The sequence below is a fragment of the Heterodontus francisci genome, chromosome 7 (genome assembly GCF_036365525.1).
Source record: "Heterodontus francisci isolate sHetFra1 chromosome 7, sHetFra1.hap1, whole genome shotgun sequence".
Classification (NCBI taxonomy): domain Eukaryota; kingdom Metazoa; phylum Chordata; class Chondrichthyes; order Heterodontiformes; family Heterodontidae; genus Heterodontus; species Heterodontus francisci.
This window is the reverse complement of record NC_090377.1, coordinates 5,051,528-5,069,426: the sequence shown is the minus strand read 5'-3', so window position 1 is coordinate 5,069,426 and position 17,899 is coordinate 5,051,528. Positions and strand designations below refer to the sequence as shown.

The 17,899-nt window shown below is 45.0% G+C and overlaps 1 protein-coding gene across 1 annotated transcript in view; it reads right to left on the bottom strand.

Annotated features, from left to right (window-relative positions):
• Positions 1–17,899, bottom strand: part of LOC137371815 (SPRY domain-containing protein 3-like) — a 1,004,091-nt gene that overhangs the window by 449,122 nt on the left and 537,070 nt on the right. The window contains exon 6 of the mRNA XM_068034707.1: positions 6,305–6,449. Within this exon, the coding sequence (XP_067890808.1) occupies positions 6,305–6,449 (145 nt within the window). The remainder of the gene's footprint in view (positions 1–6,304; positions 6,450–17,899) is intronic.

Below are 17,899 nucleotides of genomic sequence, written 5' to 3'. Positions count from 1 at the left end.
TCCGTTGTCAAAGCAAATACGTTTGTCAGCATTTCCAACGTGTGGCAGCTCAGGAACTGCACCAGAGGAGATGCCCTTTTAACCAAAAAGAAAAAAAAAATTGCTGTGTCAAAAAAGAACATTGACTTTTGCTTTCACAAAAGAAAGAGACTAAAACATTAAAACTATATCTCTAGCACAATTAAAGGTGTGTATGTGCGTGCACGCATGTGCATGTTGTAGTACACAGACTGCCAGTGTAACATGGCTAATACAACCTTTCCATTCTACACAGATAGACAATGGCATCCATGTAATTACACACCACTTGTACATCCTCCGTCCCCATGTTCACTTGCTCGCTCTTTCTCTTCATCTGTGTTTGTCTGCCTTTAGAAGGCTGTGTGTTTCCTTCTCCCTATTGGGTAGTGCTTCAGCCAGCTCTCCCAGTGCTCGCATTCTCCAGCTCTCCCAGGGCTGCCACTCTCCCAGGGCTGCCACTCTCCCAGGGCTCCCACTCTCCCAGGGCTCCCAGGGCTCCACTCTCCCAGGGCTCCCACTCTCCCAGGGCTCCCATTCTCCCAGAGCTCCCAGGGCTCCCACTCTCCCAGGGCTCCCACTCTCCCACTCTCCAACTCTCCCAGGGCTCCCACTGTCCAGTTCTACTAGTTCTGCCACTCTCCAGCTCTCCCAGTGTTCCCACTCTCCAACTGCCACAGTGCTCCCACTCTGCAGCTCTCCAACTGCTCCCACTCTCCATCTCTCCCAGTGCTCCCACTCTCCAACTCTCCCAGTGCTGCCACTCTCCAGCTCTCCCAGTGCTCCCACTGTCCAGTTCTACCAGTGCTGCCACTCTCCAGCTCTCTCAAAGTGGCACAGTGGGGTGGAGCACTCGTTAGCACCGCAGCCTCACAGCTCCAGCGACCCGGGTTCGATTCTGGCTGCTGTTTGTGCGGAGTTTGCAAGTTCTCCCTGTGACCACGTGGGTTTCCACCGGGTGCTCTGATTTCCTCCCACAGCCAAAGACTTGCGCGTTGATCAGTAAATTGGCCATTCTAAATTGCCCCTAGTATATGTAGGAGAATTGAGGGAAGGTGGTGATGTGGTAGTGAATATGGGATAAATGTAGGATTAGTATAAATGGGTGGTTGATGGTCGGCACAGACTCGGTGGGCCGAAGGGTCTGTTTCAGTGCTGTATCACTGTCCAGCTCTCAGAGTGCTGCCATGCTCCAACTCCCACAGCGCTCACACTTTCCAGTTCTCACATTCACCAGCTTTCCCTGTGCTCATACTGTCCTGTTCTCCCAGTGCTCCCACTCCCCAGCTCTCATAAGAACACAGGAACAGGAGTAGGCCCTTCAGCCCCTCGAGCCAGCTCCGCCATTCGATAAGATCATGGCTGATCTGATTGTGGTCTTAACTCCTCTTTTCTGTCAGCCCCCCATGACCCTTGACTCCCTTGTTTATCAAAAATCTGTCTAACTCAGCCTTGAATAAATTCAATAACCCCGCCTCTACTGCTTTCTGGGGAAGGAGAATTCCACAGAAAAATAACCCTGTAAAAGAAAACATTTCTCCTCATCTCCATTTTAAAAGGGAGACATTTTATTCTTAAACTGTGTTTCCTAGTTCTAGACTCCACCACGAGATTCCCGGTATCCACTCTATCAAGTCCCCTCAGGTTCTTGCATGTTTCAATAAGATCACCACTCATCCTTCTAAACTCCAACGGGTATAGGCCCAACCTGTTAAACCTTTATTCATATGATAAGCCCTTCATCCCTGGAAATAGTCAAGTGAACCTTCTCTGAACTGCTTCTAATGCAATTATATCCTTTTTCAAATAAGGAGACCAAAACTGTACACAGTACTCCAGATGTGATCTCACCAATGCCCTTTACATGAACAATGGGCTACCTTTAAAAAAGAGATAGTTCAGGCATGGTCAAGGTATGTTCCCTTGAAGGGGAAAAGTAGGGCAAACAAATCCAGAGCTCCCTGGATGACAAAAGAGGTAGAGATTAAGATAAAGAAGAAAAAGTGTGTTTATGACAGATGCCAGGTAGAAAATACTATTGAGAATTGGCTGAATATAGAGGGTCCAGAGGGGAAGTGAAAAAGCAAATAAGGGAACACAAGAAATAGGAGCAGAAGACGACCATTCGGCCCATCGAGCCTGCTTCTCCATTCAATACGATCATGGCTGATCTTGGGCTTCAATTCCACTTTCCTGCCCACTCCCCAAGCAAAGAGAGAGCATGAAAAGAGACTGGCATTAAAATAAATACCAAACTTTTCTGCAGGCATATAAATAGCGAAAGGGTGGTAAAAGGAGGAGAGGGGCCGATTAGGGACCAGAAAGAGGATTCACACATGGAGGCAGAGGGTATAGCTGAGGTATTAAATGAACGTTTTGCATCTGTCTTTACCAAGGAAGAAAATGCAACCCAGGCAATGTTGAAAGAGGAAGTAATTCAGACACTAGAGGGGTTTAAATTGATAAAGAGAAAGTACTAGATAGGCTGTCTCTACCTAAAGTGGATAAGACACCAGGACAAGATGAGATGCATCCAAGGATACTGAGGGAAGTGAGAGTGGAAATCGTAGAGGCACCGGCCATAATTTTTCAGTCTTTTTTAGACTCGGGGGTGGTGCCCGAGGACTGGAGAATTGCAAACGTTACACCCTTGTTCAAAAAAGGATGTAAAGATAAGCCCAGCAACTACAGGTCAGTCAGTTTAACTTCGGTGGTGGGAAAACTTCCAGAAGAAATAATTCGGGACAAAATTAATAGTGACATGGACAAATGCGGGATAATTAAAGAAAGACAGCATGGATTTCTTAAGGGAAAATCATGTTTAATCAACTTGCTGGAGGGTTGATGAGGGCAATGCTGTTGATGTGGTGTCACAAAAGGCATTTGATACAGTGCCACACAACAGATTTTTGAGCAAACTTGCAGATCATGGAATAAAAGGGACAGTAGCAACATGGATACAAATTGACTGAGTGACAGGAAACAAAGAGTCGTTGTTAATGGATGTTTTTTGGACTGGAGGAAGGTTTGTAGTGGAGTTCCCCAGGGATTGGTGTTGGGACCCTTGCTTTTCCTGATGTGTATTGATGACCTAGACCTTGGTGTACAGGCAGATAATATGAAACTTGAAAGCATTGTGAACTGTGAGGAGGATGGTGTGGAACTTCAGGGGGACGTGGATGGGTTCCTGGAATGGGCAGACACGTGGCAGATGAGGTTCGGTGCAGGGGGGTGTGGGGTGATTCGTTTTGTTTGGAAGGACAAGGAGAGACAATGTGGAATAGGGGTGCAGTTCTGGGGGGGATTGCAGGAGCAGAGGGACCTAGGTATATATTTGCATAAGTCATTGAAGGTGGCAGGACAGGTTGAGAGAGCGGTTAATAAAGCATACAGTATCCTGGGCTTTATTAATAGGGGCGTAGAGTACAAGAGCAAGGAAGTTATGTTGAACTTGTATAAGACACTAGTTCGGCACCGCACTTTAGGAAAGACGTGAGGGCATTGGAGACAGCACAGAAAAGATTCATGAGAATAGTTCCAGGGATGAGGAATTTCAGTTATGAAGATAGATTGGAGAAGTTAGGTTTCTAATATGTTACCCCCAGGACCATGTGCTCTTACCTTGTGTAGTAAACTTTGATGTGGTACCTTATCAAATGTCTTGGAAATCCAAGTATACCACATCTACAGGTTCCCCTTTATCCACCTTGCTTTTTACTTCCTCAAAGAACTCTAATAAATTAGTTAAACGCGATTTGCCTTTTACAAAACTACGTTGACTCTGTCTGATCCCATTATGATTTTCTAGATATCCTGCTATAACTTCCTTAAAGATGGATTCTACTAATTTCCCTATGACAGATGTTAGTCTAACTGGTCTGTAGTTTCCTGCTTTCTCTCTCCATTCTTTCGTGAATAAAGGTGTTACATCTGTTATTTTCTAGTCCATTTGGACCCTTCAAGAAGCTAAGGAATTTTGAAAGATTATAACCAAAGCCTCCACTCTCTCTGCAGGCACTTCTTTTAAGACCCGAGGATGAAGGCCATCTGGTCCTAGGGACTTGTCAGTTTTTATGTCTAATCGTTTTCCCAGCACCTTTTCCGTGGTGATGGCAAATGCTTTAAGTTCCTCCATCCATTTCACCTCTTGATTTTCAGAGTTCTGACAACACTCGCACTGTCCAACTCTCCCAGCACTGATGGAATACTCTCCATTAGCTTGGATGGGTGCAGCTCCAACAACACTCAAGAAGCTCGACACCATCCAGGGCAAAGCAGCCCGCTTGACTGGCGCCCCATCTACAAACATTCACTCCCTCCACCACCGATGTACAGTGGCAGCAGTGTGAGCAGTGTCTATGAGGCGCATTGCAGCAACTCACCCAGGCTCCTTCGACAGCACCTTCCAAACGCGTGAATTCTACCACCTGGAGGAACAAGGGCAGCAGATGCATGGGAACACCACCACCTCCAAATTGGCTGCTCTGTTTCCTACATTACAGCAGTGACTACACTTCAAAAAGTAGTTCATTGGCTGCAAAACACTTTGGGATGTCCTAAAGTCATGAAAGGCACTATAGAAATGCAAATGATATTCTTCTTTTATTCCCGCACCAGAGGAAATAGCTTCTCTCCATCACTGCTGGGACCACTGTTTTTTCTTGATATATATAAATTACTTGGATCTTGGAATACTGAGTAGAATCGCAAAATTTGCCAATGACACGAAACTTGGAGGTGTGGCAAACAGTGAGGATGATATGAACCACCTGCAACAGGACATAGATACACCAGCAGAATAGGCAGAGAGGTGGCAGATGGAATTTAATATTGACAAGTGTGAAGTGATGCATTTTGGCAGAAGGAATACGGAGAGGCAATATATACTTAATGGCACAGTTCTAAAGAGTGTGCAGGAAGAGAGAGACCTGGGGGTCTTTGAAGGTGGCAGGACATATTGAGAGAGTGGTTAGTAAAGCATATGAGATCTTCATAAATAGAGGCATTGAGTGCAAAAGCAGAGAAGTTATGATGAACCGTTATAAAGCTCTGGTTAGGCCCCAACTAAAGTATTGTGTCCAGTTCTGGTCACCACACTTTAGGAAGAATGTGAGGGTCCTTGAGAGGGTGCAGATTTACCAGAATGGTTCCAGGGATGGGGGATTTCAGTTACAAGGTTAGGTTGGAAAAGCTGGGGTTGTTCTACTTAGAGCAGCAGACATTGAGGGAGATTTAATAGAAGTGTACAAGATTATGACGGCTTAGATAAGTTAGACAAGGAATGACTGTTCCCATTAGCTGATGGTACAAGGACTAGGGGACACAGATTGAAGGTTTTGAGCAGGAGATGCAGGGGGAATATGTGGAAGAACTTTTTTACACAGCGAGTGGCAATGCCATGGAACTCGCTGCCCACGAGGATGGTGGATGGCCACTTGAAGGAAGTAAACTTGCAGGGCTACAGGGATCGAGCGGGTGAGTAGGACTGACTGGATGGCTCCATGGAGAGGCCACATGGACTCGATGGGCCAAATGGCCTCCTTCTGTGCCATAAATGACTCAATGTCTCTATCTACCCTATCACTCCTGGAACTCCCTCCCTAGCAGCACTGTCGGAGCAGACGACACAAAGATTGGCCATGTGGGAGATAGTGAGGAAGATAGCTGTAGGCTTCATGAAGATATTGATGGTCTGGTCAGATGGGCAGAAAAGTGGCAAATGGAATTCAACCTGGAGAAGTGTGAGGTGATGCATTTGGGGAGGTCAAACAAGGCAAAGGAATACAAGATTAATGGGAAAATACTGAGAAGTGTAGATGAAGTGAGGGACCTTAGAATGAATGTCCAAAGATCCCTGAAGGTAGCAGGATAGGTTGATAGGGTGGTTGAGAAGGCAAATGGACTCCTTTCCTTTATTAGCTGAGGTATAGAATATAAGAACAGGGAGGTTATGCTGGAACTGTATAAACCATTGCTTAGACCACAACTTGAGTACAGGGAGAAGGTGGGGGAGTGGCACTGGGTGAATTGCTCACTCGGAGAGTTGGTGGAGGCATGATGGGCTAAATGGCCTCCTTCTGTGCTGTAACAATTCTGTGATACTGTGATACACTGACTCTCAATGGGGTACAGTTCCACAGAAACGGATCAGAATACGATTCATTGGTTCAATGCTACCGGGGTGATCTTCCTACCACCTTGTGTTGAGTTGAGACCATGTACTCCAGGTTCTCCAACTCTCCAAGAGGAATGTTTCCCAAGATGCATCTCACATTCCTGGTCCTACCTCTTTCCCATTCCTGGTAAAGAAGAGGCTGGCAAACTTTGAGAGCTCCTGTCCAGCTCTGTCCTCCCTCGATCCACAGCCAATCCTGTCTCCGGTATGACATTTGGCGGCCACCTGCTGTCCCATTCCTCGTCCACTGTACAACCTGCAACACAAGACAGAAGCATAAGAGAGCTTGCTGTACCGCAGAGAAAGTCAGGGCTACTCTGTCTCACCACCCATTGTTCCGAACAGTAAGATGTCCCATTTCTACAGTGCCTTTCACAACCTCAGGACAACCCAAAACGCTTTACAATTAATGAGGTAATTTTTGAAGTGTAGTCATTTTTGCAATATAGGAAACGTAGCAGTCCATTTCCGCACAGCAAGATCCCTTGGACAGCAATGTGATAATATCCAGATAATGGGATTTAGTGAGGGATAAATATTACCCAGGTCACCGGGGAGAACTCGCCTGCTTTTCATCAAATAATGGCCATAGGATCTTTTACATCCCCCTGAAAGAGCAGACAGGCCACAATTTAGCCTGACATCTGAGGCACGGCAGCTCTGACAGTGCAGCACTCCCTCAGTACCTCTCCTACGACATTGCAGCACTTCCTCAGTACCTCCCCTCCGACAGTGCAGCACCCTCTCAGTACTTTCCCTCCGACAGTGCTGCACCCTCTCAGTACTGCCCCACTGACAGTGCAGCACTCGCTCTGTACTGACCTCTAAGAGCATCAGCTGGGATTATGGGCTCGAGACTCCGGAATGACTCAAGACAATGACATTGTCCCCAGTCAATACTGATCCCTATAAAGCACCCGATTTCTTCCCGGTTCCTGGTGAATATTCGTCCGTCAACCAAAATCACTAAATCAGATTATCTGGTTACTATCACATGGCTGTTTGTGGGATCTTGCTGTGTGCAAATTAGCTGTGGTGTTTCCTACGTTACAACATTGAATACACTTCACTAGTAATTCATAGGCTGTAAAGTGCTTTGGAATGTCCTGGAGGTTGTGAAAGTCACTAAAGAAATGCATGTTTCGTCAAGCTCTTCCTGAATTGGTTAGTCCCAAAGCCCTGCAGGCAATAGGGATGGGCAATAAATACTGGTCTTGCAACATCACTGAAAAACAGATTTAAAAAATATATGATAGATCAGCAAACAAAGGAAATTGTGGATGAAATTTGTTGACAGATTAGAGGGGTGTGCATTGCCAATATTTTGGACCGTTTAACTGATTTCAAGTCAAGTGAGATGTCAAGCTGTGCGTGTTAAGAACGGGGCAGGTTTGTGTAGCGTGCTCAGGACTAGTTTCTCAAGCTATTTATTGCTACTCACACAAGGAAGCTTAGCAGAAAAAGATTGCAAAATAATAGGAAGGTAAAAATGGACTTTGCTCAAACTAAGTGGAACAAAGAATTGGCAAATAGAGCTCGTCACCTGAGCAGGAAAATGGGAGAGATCAGGTGAATTGCAGTGAGGAAATAATCAATTGGGTCGAAATCTGGGATCCATAGGGAGAGCAGATGAAAACTGAAACTATAAAGAAGCATTTACTGTTTAAAGGGCAGGTAATACGGAGGAAAACCAGGAAAATATAAAAAACACACACATCAAGAAAGCAGACGAGAAAGGCTGAGAGGGAATCTTAGAGGACTAGATACTGTGATTATAAATGTTTGTTCTTGTGATTAAACCCAATTCAGCTTTACTAATCAAACTTTTAAAAGTGAGATAGGAAGAGTTCAGGGCCGGTATGTTCCTGTTAGATGGAAGGGTAAGGCTGGCAAGTTTAGGGAACCTTGGTTGACAAGGGATATTGCGGGTCTGGTCAGGACAAAGAAGGAGGCATATGTCAGTTATAGGCAGCTGGGATTGAGAGAGTCCCTCGAGCAGTATAGGGGATGTAGGAGTACACTTAAGAAGGAAATTAGGAGGGCGAAAAGGGGCCATGAGATTTCCCTGGCAGATAAGATAAAGGAGAATCCTAAAAGATTCGATAAGTATATGGAGTAAAAGGGTAGCTATGGAGAGAGTAGGTCCCCTTAAGGATCAGTGTGGCAATCTATGTGAGGAGCCACGGGAAATGGGCGAGGTTTTAAATGAATATTTCTCGTCCGTATTTACCGTGGAGAAGGTCATGGAAGCTAGTGAGTTCAAGGGAGGGAACAGCGACATCCTGGAGCATATCAACATTACAAAGGAGGAGGTGTTGGAGGTTTTGAAGCGCATTAAGGTGGATAAATCCCCAGGACCTGACCAGGTGTATCCTAGGATGCTGTGGGAAGCAAGGGAGGAGATTGCTGGGGCCCTGGCAGAGATTTTTGTATCATCCTTAGCCACGGGTGAGGTACCGGAAGACTGGAGGATAGCTAATGTTGTGCCTTTATTTAAGAAGGGCAGCAGGGATAAGCCAGGGAACTACAGGCTGGTGAGCCTTACATCAGTGGTGGGAAAGTTATTGGAAGGGATTCTGAGAGACAGGATTTATATGCATTTGGAAAGGCAAGGTCTGATTAGGGATAGTCAGCATGGCTTTGTGCGTGGAAAATCATGTCTCATGAATTTTATTGAGTTTTTTGAGGAGGTGACCAAGAGGATTGATGAGGCAGGGCAATGGACATTGTCTACATGGACTTTAGCAAGGCCTTTGACAAGGTCCCGCATGATAGGCTGGTCCAGAAGGTTCGAACACATGGGATCCAGGGTGAGCTAGCAAATTGGATACAAAATTGGCTTGGTGATAAAAGGCAGAGGGTGGTAGTGGAGGGTTGTTTTTCAGATTGGAGGCCAGTGACCAGGGGTATGCTGCAGGGATCGGTGCTGGGCCCTCTGTTGTTTGTCATATATATTAATGACTTGGATGTGAATGTAAAGGGCATGATTAGTAAGTTTGCAGATGACATCAAAATTGGTGGTATAGTGGACAGTGAAGAAGGTTGTCTAAGGTTGCAACAGCATATAGATCAACTGGGAAAGTGGGCAAGGGAGTGGCAAATGAAATTTAACGCAGACAAGTGTGAAGTGATGCATTTTGGGAAGCTAAACCAGGGCAGGACATATACAGTGAATGGCAGGGCCCTGGCGAGTGTTCTTGAGCAGAGAGACCTTGGGGTGCAAGTACATAGTTCCCTGAAAGTGGCAACACAGGTAGACAGGGTGGTGAAGAAGGCGTATGGCATGCTTGCCTTCATCGGCTGAGGCACTGAGTACAAGAGTTGGGACGTCATGTTACAGTTGTACATAACATTGGTTAGGCCGCATTTGGAGTACTGTGTGCAGTTCTGGTCGCCGCACTACAGGAAAGATGTGATTAAGATAGAGAGGGTGCAGAAAAGATTCACAAGGATGTTGCCTGGTTTGGAGGGCTTGAGTTATAAAGAGAGATTGGATAGGCTGGGTCTGTTTACCCTGGAGTGAAGGAGGCTGAGAGGGGACATGATAGAGGTATATAAAATGATGAGAAGCATAGAAAGGGTAGATAGCCAGAGTCTGTTTCCCATGGTAGGGATGACTAAAACTAGAGGGCATTGATTTAAATAAATAAATAAAATAAAACTAGAGGAAATTTGAGTGCAATTTGCCCCCAGATTGCCAACTGCACCCAAATCAGAAATATTACCCCAATGAACACTAATATAAGAACATAAGAAACAGGAGCTGGAGTAGGCCATTCAGCCGCTCAAACCTGGAGTAGGCCATTCAGCCGCTCAAACCTGCACCAATAAGATCTGGCTGATCATCTACCTCAACTCTACCTTCCCACACTAACCCCATATCCCTTAATTCCCTTCGTACCCAAAAATCGATCAACGTCTGTCTTGAATATACCAACAACTGAGCATCCACAACTCTCTGGAGTTGAGAAGTCTAAAGATTCACAACCCTCTGAGTGGAGAAATGTCTCCTCATCTCAGTCCGAAATGGCCAAGCCCATCTTCTAGATTCCCCAGTCAGGGGAAACCATCCTCTCAGCATCTGCCCTGTCAAGCCCCTTAAGAATTTTGTATGTTTTAATGAGATGACCTCTCATTCTTCTAAACTCCAGGGAATATAGGCCTAGTCAACTCAATCTTTCCTCATGGAGATATAATAGGGAGACATTGGGGGAAATTTTGACCTGGGGTGATATTGATCCACTGAATCCATATCGTCCAAAGTCCAAATTACCATCATTAGTCATTTGAGGATACTCAGGGCAGGATCAGGAAGATAAGGCAGGGAAGGCTCCAATCCTTTTCCGGGGGTACAGGATGGTAGTGATGCTGTTACTGAACTCATAATCCAGAGAATTTGAGTTCAAAAACAGGAGTGGGATTTTGAATTGAATAAATCAGGAAATAAAAAGCTAGTCGCAGTAAAAGTGACCATGAAGATGTTGGATTGTCATAAAAACCCAACTGATTCACAAATGTCCTTTGGGAAAGAAACCTGGGCCGATATGTCACTCCAGTCCCACACCAACATGGATAACCCTGAAATAGCCTCGCAAGTCACTCAGTTCACCCACTCGCACCAATAAATGTGGCCTTGTTCATGCCACCCCGTCCTTAGAATGAATTAAAGTTTAAGGATGAAGGAGATAGAGTGAGGAAATGATACTAGATAAGGACCTTCGCAGATTTCATAGGAGATCATGGAACCACAGCATGTGTGTAGAACGGTTAATATTCAAAGAGACATGGGACTAAAGAACAAGAGAGTGGGATTTGACTGGGTGGGATATTAAAGCTAATGGAATCTTAATGACAGGAGGGCAGAGGTTATACTCCAGTTGTATAAAGCACTAATCAGACACCATTTGGAATATTGTATTCAGTTCTGAGACGGCACCTGAGGAACATAAGAAGAGCAGGAGGCTATTCAGCCCTTTGAGCCTATTACAGAGGAGCAGGAAGCCATTCAGCCCCTACAGCCTGTTTCACCATTCAATAGCTGGCTGCATATCAACCTCCAAACAACAGTGGTGATGTAGAGGATGGCATTAAACAGAAAATTAGAGATGCATGCAATAAGGGTGCAACTGTAATTATGGATGACTTTAATCTACATACAGATTGGGCAAACCACTGGGTACTGCCTGTGCAGAGTTTGCAAGTTCTCCCTGTGACCGCGTGGGTTTTCGCCGGGTGCTCTGGTTTCCTCCCACAGCCAATGACTTGCAGGTTGATAGGTAAATTGGCCATTGTAGATTGTCCCCAGTGTAGGTAGGTGGTAGGGAATATGAGATTACTGTAGGGTTAGTATAAATGGGTGGTTCTTGGTCGGCACAGACTCGGTGGGCCGAAGGGCCTGTTTCAGTGCTGTATCTCTAAATAAAAATAAAAATAAAAAATAAAATTAGCAATAATACTGTAGAGGAGGAATTCCTGGAGTGCGTAAGTGATGGGTTTTTTTGGACCAAAACATTGAGGAACCAACTGGAGAACAGGCTATCCTAGACTGGGTATTGTGTAATGAGAAAGGACTAGTTAACAATCTTGTTGTGCGAGGTCCCTTCGGGAAGAGCGACCATAACACGATAGAATGCTTCATTAAGATGGAGAGTGAGAGAGTTGATTCCGAGACTAAGGTCCTGAATCTAAATAAAGGAAATGATGAAGGTATTAGGTGCGAGTTGGTTATGATAGATTGGGGAACATCACTTAAAGGGTTGACAGTGAATAGGCAATGGCTAGCATTTAAAGAGCACAGGGATGAATTACAACAATTGTTCATTCCTGTCTGGCGCAAAAATAAAACAGGAAGGGTGGCTCAACTGTGACTTACAAAAGAAATTAGGGATAGTATTAGATCCAAGGTGGCGAAATATAAAATGGCCAGAACAAGCAGCAAACCTGAGGATTGGGGACAGTTTAGAATTCAGCAAAGGAGGACAAAGGGATTGATTAAGAAGGGGAAAATACAGTATGACAGTAAGCTTGCAGAGAACATAAAAACTGACTGTAAAAGCTTCTATAGATATGTGAAGAGAAAAAGATGAGTGAAGACAAATGTGGGTCTCTTACAGTCAGAAATGGGGGAATTTATAATGGGGAACAAAGAAGTGGCAGACCAATTAAATACATACTTTGGTTCTGTCTTCACAAAGGAGGACACAAATTACCTCCCAGAAATCTTGGGGAACATAGGGTCTAGTGAGAAGGAGGTACTGTATGGAAATCAGTATTAGTAGGGAAATGGTGTGAGGGAAATTGATGGGATTGAAGGCCAATAAATCCCCAGGGCCTGATAATCTACATCCCAGAGTACTTAAGAAAGTGGCCCTAGAAATAGTAGATGCATTGCTGGTCATTTTTCAAAATTCCATAGACTCTGGAACAGTTCCAACAGATTGGCGGGTAGCTAATGTAACCCCACTATTTAAAAAAGGTGGCAGAGAGAAAACAGGGAATTATAGACCGGTCAGCCTGACATCAGTAGTGGGGAAAATGCTAGAGTCCATTACAAAAGATGTAATAGCAGAGCACTTGGAAAACAATGACAGGATCGGACAAAGTCAACATGGATTTACGAAAGGGAAATCATGCTTGACAAATCTATGGGAAATTTTTGAGGATGCAACTAGTAGAATAGCTAAGGGAGAACCACTGGATGTGGTGTATTTGGACTTTCAGAAAGCTTTCGATAAGGTCCCACATAAGAGATTAGCATGCAAAATTAAATCACATGGGATTGGGGGTAAGGTATTGACATGGATAGAGAACTGGTTGGCAGACAGGAAATAAAGAGTAGGAATAACGGGCAGGCGGTGACTAGTGGGGTACCAAAGGGATCAGTGCTAGGACCCCAGCTATTCACAATATATATTAATGATATAGATGAGGGAATTAAATGTAATATATCCAAGTTTGCAGATGACACAAAGCTGGGTGGGAGTGTGAGCTGTGAGGAGGATGCAGAGAGGCTTCAGGGTGATTTGGACAGGTTGAGTGAATGGGCAAATACATGGCAGATGCAGCATAATGTGGATAAATGTGAGGTTATTCACTTTGGTGGCAAAAACAGAAAGGCAGATTATCTGAATGGTGATAGATTGGGAAAGGGGGAGGTTCAGCGAGGCCTGGGTGTCCTTGTGCACCAGTCGCTGAAAGTAAGCATGCAGGTGCAGTTGGCAGTTAAGAAGGCAAATGGTACGTTGGCCTTCATAGCGAGAGGATTCAAGTACAGGAGCAGAGATGTCTTGCTGCAATTATACAAGGCCTTGGTGAGAACACATCTGAAGTATTGTGCGCAGTTTTGGTCTCCTTATTTTTTTTTATTTTAGAGATACAGCACTGAAACAGGCCCTTCGGCCCACCGAGTCTGTGCTGACCATCAACCACCCATTTATATTAATCCGACATTAATCCCGTATTCCTACCACATCCCCACCTTCCCTCAATTCCCCTACCACCTATCTACACTAGGGGCAATTTACAATGGCCAATTTACCTATCAACCTGCAAATCTTTGGCTGTGGGAGGAAACTGGAGCACCCGGCGAAAACCCACACAGTCACAGGGAGACTTGCAAACTCCGCACAGGCAGTACCCAGAATCAAACCCGGGTTGCTGGAGCTGTGAGGCTGCGGTGCTAACCACTGCGCCACTGAGGAAGGATGTTCTTGCTATGGAGGGAGTGCAGTGAAGGTTCACCAGACTCCTGGGATGGCAGAACTGATGTATGAAGAGACATTGGTTGATTAAGCTTGTAATCGCAAGGGTTTAGAAGAATGAGAGGGGATCTCATAGAAACCTACAAAATTGGATGTTCCCGATGGTGGGGGAGTCCAGGACCAGGGGTCACAGTCTAAGGATAAGGGGTAAGCCATTTAGGGCTGAGATGAGGAGGGATTTCTTCACCCAGAGAGTGGTGAACCTGTGGAATTCTCTACCACAGAAAGCAGTTGAGGCCAAATCATTAAATACACTCAAGAAAGAGTTAGATATAGTTCTTATGGCTAAAGGGATCAAGGAATACAGGGAGAAAGTGGGAAAAGGGTACTGAGTTTGGATGATCAGCCGTGATCGTATTGAATGGCGGTGAAGGCTTGAGGCGCCGAATGGCCCACTCCTGCTCCTATTTTTCTATGTTTCTAACTCCATTTACATGCAGTTGCTCCATATCTCTTGATACTGTTACCACACAGACTGCAGAGATTCAAGAGGGTGACTCACCACCACCTTCTCAAGGGCAATTAGGGATGGGTAATAAATGCTAGCCTGGCCAGCGACGCCCACATCCCATGAACGAATAAACAAAACTAACAATCACTTCCAGCTAAAATGGTCTCATCTCAAAAGATATAAAAGAGAGGCAGCAAATAAACTTAGCTTTCCCATGATCTTGTTGAATGGCGGAGCAGTCTCGAGGGGTTGAGTAGCCTTCTCCTGCTGCTAATTGGTATGTTTGTATGGGCCAGGGGAGAGAGCAATGGGAGAGAATAGAACTAGCCTGACTGACTGAAGCATGCCTTCAGTTTGTGTTCCCTTTACATTTCAATTCACTGCCCAACTCTCAGTGACTCCACTGTTTTCACAATGGTTTTTGTCTGAAATAATACAAATGTGAAAGGTGCAGACAGCAGGGAACGTCATATTAGTCCCCAGCGCTTCCCGTTTGCTCTGACACACCGGCTCATTCCACAGGAACCAGCCAACAACCACAGATTGCACTGGTAAAACAGCCAAACCAACACACTGCTTGCCAAAGTATTCTGATCAGAGCCAGCCCAAGCCTCCCCCACAGTCAATGCAACATTACCTCCTTCCTCACTCAATCAAGACGCTAACCTTTCACTTTTGGATCTTCCACTTCTATTTTTATCCACACGAACTACAATTAGCTCCACTCATTGGGTTGCATCCAGAGTTTTACTCTGTATCTAACACCATTTTCTTCCTTTTCCCCATTATTTTTCTTTTTATCTAACCCGTAGTGTTTGATGGGGACAGAGTACAAAGAACAAGAACAAAGAACAGTACAGCACAGGAACAGGCCATTCGGCCCTCCGAGCCTGCGCCGATCTTGATGCCTGTCTAAACTAAAACCTTCTGCACTTCCGGGGACCGTATCCCTCTATTCCCATCCTATTCATGTATTTGTCAAGATGCCTCTTAAGCATTGCAATCGTACCTGCTTCCACCACCTCCCCCGGCAGCAAGTTCCAGGCACTCACCACCCTCTGTGTAAAGAACTTGCCTCGCACATCCCCTCTAAACTTTGCCCCTCGCACCTTAAACCTATGTCCCCTAGTAACTGACTCTTTCACCCTGGGAAAAAGCTTCTGACTATCCACTCTGTCCATGCCACTCATAACTTTGTAAACCTCTGTCATGTCGCCCCTCCACCTCCGTCGTTCCAGTGAAAACAATCCGAGTTTATCCAACCTCTCCTCATAGCTAATGCGCTCCAGACCAGGCAACATCCTGGTAAACCTCCTCTGTACCCTCTCCAAAGCCTCCACGTCCTTCTGGTAGTGTGGCGACCAGAATTGCACGCAATATTCTAAGTGTGGCCTAACTAAAGTTCTGTACAGCTGCAGCATAACTTGCCAATTTTTATACTCTATTTACTCTGTATCTAACCCCATGCTGTACCTGTCCTGGGAGTGTTTGATGGGGACAGTGTAGAGGGAGCTTTACTCTGTATCTAACCCTGTGCTGTACCTGTCCTGGGAGTGTTTGATGGGGACAGTGTAGAGGGAGCTTTACTCTGTATCTAACCCCCTGCAGTACCTGTCCTGGGAGCGTTTGATGGGGACAGTGTAGAGGGAGCTTTACTCTGTATCTAACCCCCTGCAGTACCTGTCCTGGGAGCGTTTGATGGGGACAGTGTAGGTTTCAACTACCCTAATATTAACTGGGATAAAATCAGTTTAAAAGGTGTAGGGGACTCAGAATTCTTAACATGCATACAGGAGAACTATTTAGTGAGTGGGTAGCTAAACAAACAAGGGAAGGGGTAGATCTGGACAAAGATAGAACAAGAATAAAAGTTTTAAATTGGGGAAAGGCCAATTTTACAAAGTTGAGATGTGATTTGGCAAAAGTGGACTGGAAACAGCTACTTGAAGGTATTCAAGGAGGAGATAAACAGGGTTCAGAACAAATATGTTCCCACAAAGAAAAAGGATGTGTCTCTCAAATCTCGATTCCGCTCCCCACCACCACCCCCGCAATCGCTGTTCCCGGATGTCAAAGAGCATACAGAATAGGATAAGGCAAAAAAAGGTGAGCTTATGTCAAATACAGCGAGTCTCATACTGCAGAAAGTCAGGAGGAGAACAGAAAATGCAGCGGTGAAATTAAAAAGAAAATGAGGAATGCAAAGAGAGGGCACAAAAAATATTGGCAAGTAAAATCGAGGAAAACCCACAGATGTTTTCTGAATACATAAAGAGCAAGAGGGTAATTAAAGAAAGAGTAGGGCCAACTAGAAACCAAACAGGTAACTTGTGTGTGAAGGTGGAAGGAATGGACATGGTTTTTAATAAATACTTTACATCTGTCCTCACAAAAGAGAGGGATGATGCAGACAGTGCAGTTAAGGAGGAGGAGTGTGACATATTGGATGGTATAAACATAGTGGGAGAGGAAATATTAAGGTGTTTAACATCTTTGAAAGTGGATAAATCTCCAGGCCAGGATGAAAGGTATCCCAGGCTGCTGAGAGAAGCAGGGAGGAAAAGCAGAAGCCCTGAACATCATTCCCAATCCTCTCTGGAGAAAGGCATGTGCCAGAGGACGGGAGGGAGCTAATATTGTACTGTTATCTAAAAAGAGGGGAAGGGATAGAACAAGAATTTATAGGCCTGTCAGCCTAACCTCGGTGGCAGGCAAATTATTGAAAATGATTCTGAGGGACAGTAAAAATTGTGATTTAGAGAGGCACGGATTAGTAAAGGACAGTCAGTACGGATTAGTAAAGGACAGTCAGTACGGATTAGTAAAGGACAGTCAGCACGGATTAGTAAAGGACAGTCAGCACGGATTAGTAAAGGACAGTCAGTACGGATTAGTAAAGGACAGTCAGTACGGATTAGTAAAGGACAGTCAGTACGGATTAGTAAAGGACAGTCAGTACGAATTAGTAAAGGACAGTCAGTAAGTATTAGTAAAGGACAGTCAGTACGGATTAGTAAAGGACAGTCAGCACGGATTAGTAAAGGACAGTCAGCATGGATTAGTAAAGGACAGTCAGTACGGATTAGTAAAGGACAGTCAGTACGGATTAGTAAAGGACAGTCAGTACGAATTAGTAAAGGACAGTCAGTAAGTATTAGTAAAGGACAGTCAGCACGGATTAGTAAAGGACAGTCAGTACGGATTAGTAAAGGACAGTCAGCACGGATTAGTAAAGGACAGTCAGTACGGATTAGTAAAGGACAGTCAGCACGGATTAGTAAAGGACAGTCAGTACGGATTAGTAAAGGACAGTCAGCACGGATTAGTAAAGGACAGTCAGTACGGATTAGTAAAGGACAGTCAGCACGGATTAGTAAAGGACAGTCAGCACGGATTAGTAAAGGACAGTCAGTACGGATTAGTAAAGGACAGTCAGCACGGATTAGTAAAGGACAGTCAGTACGGATTAGTAAAGGACAGTCAGTACGGATTAGT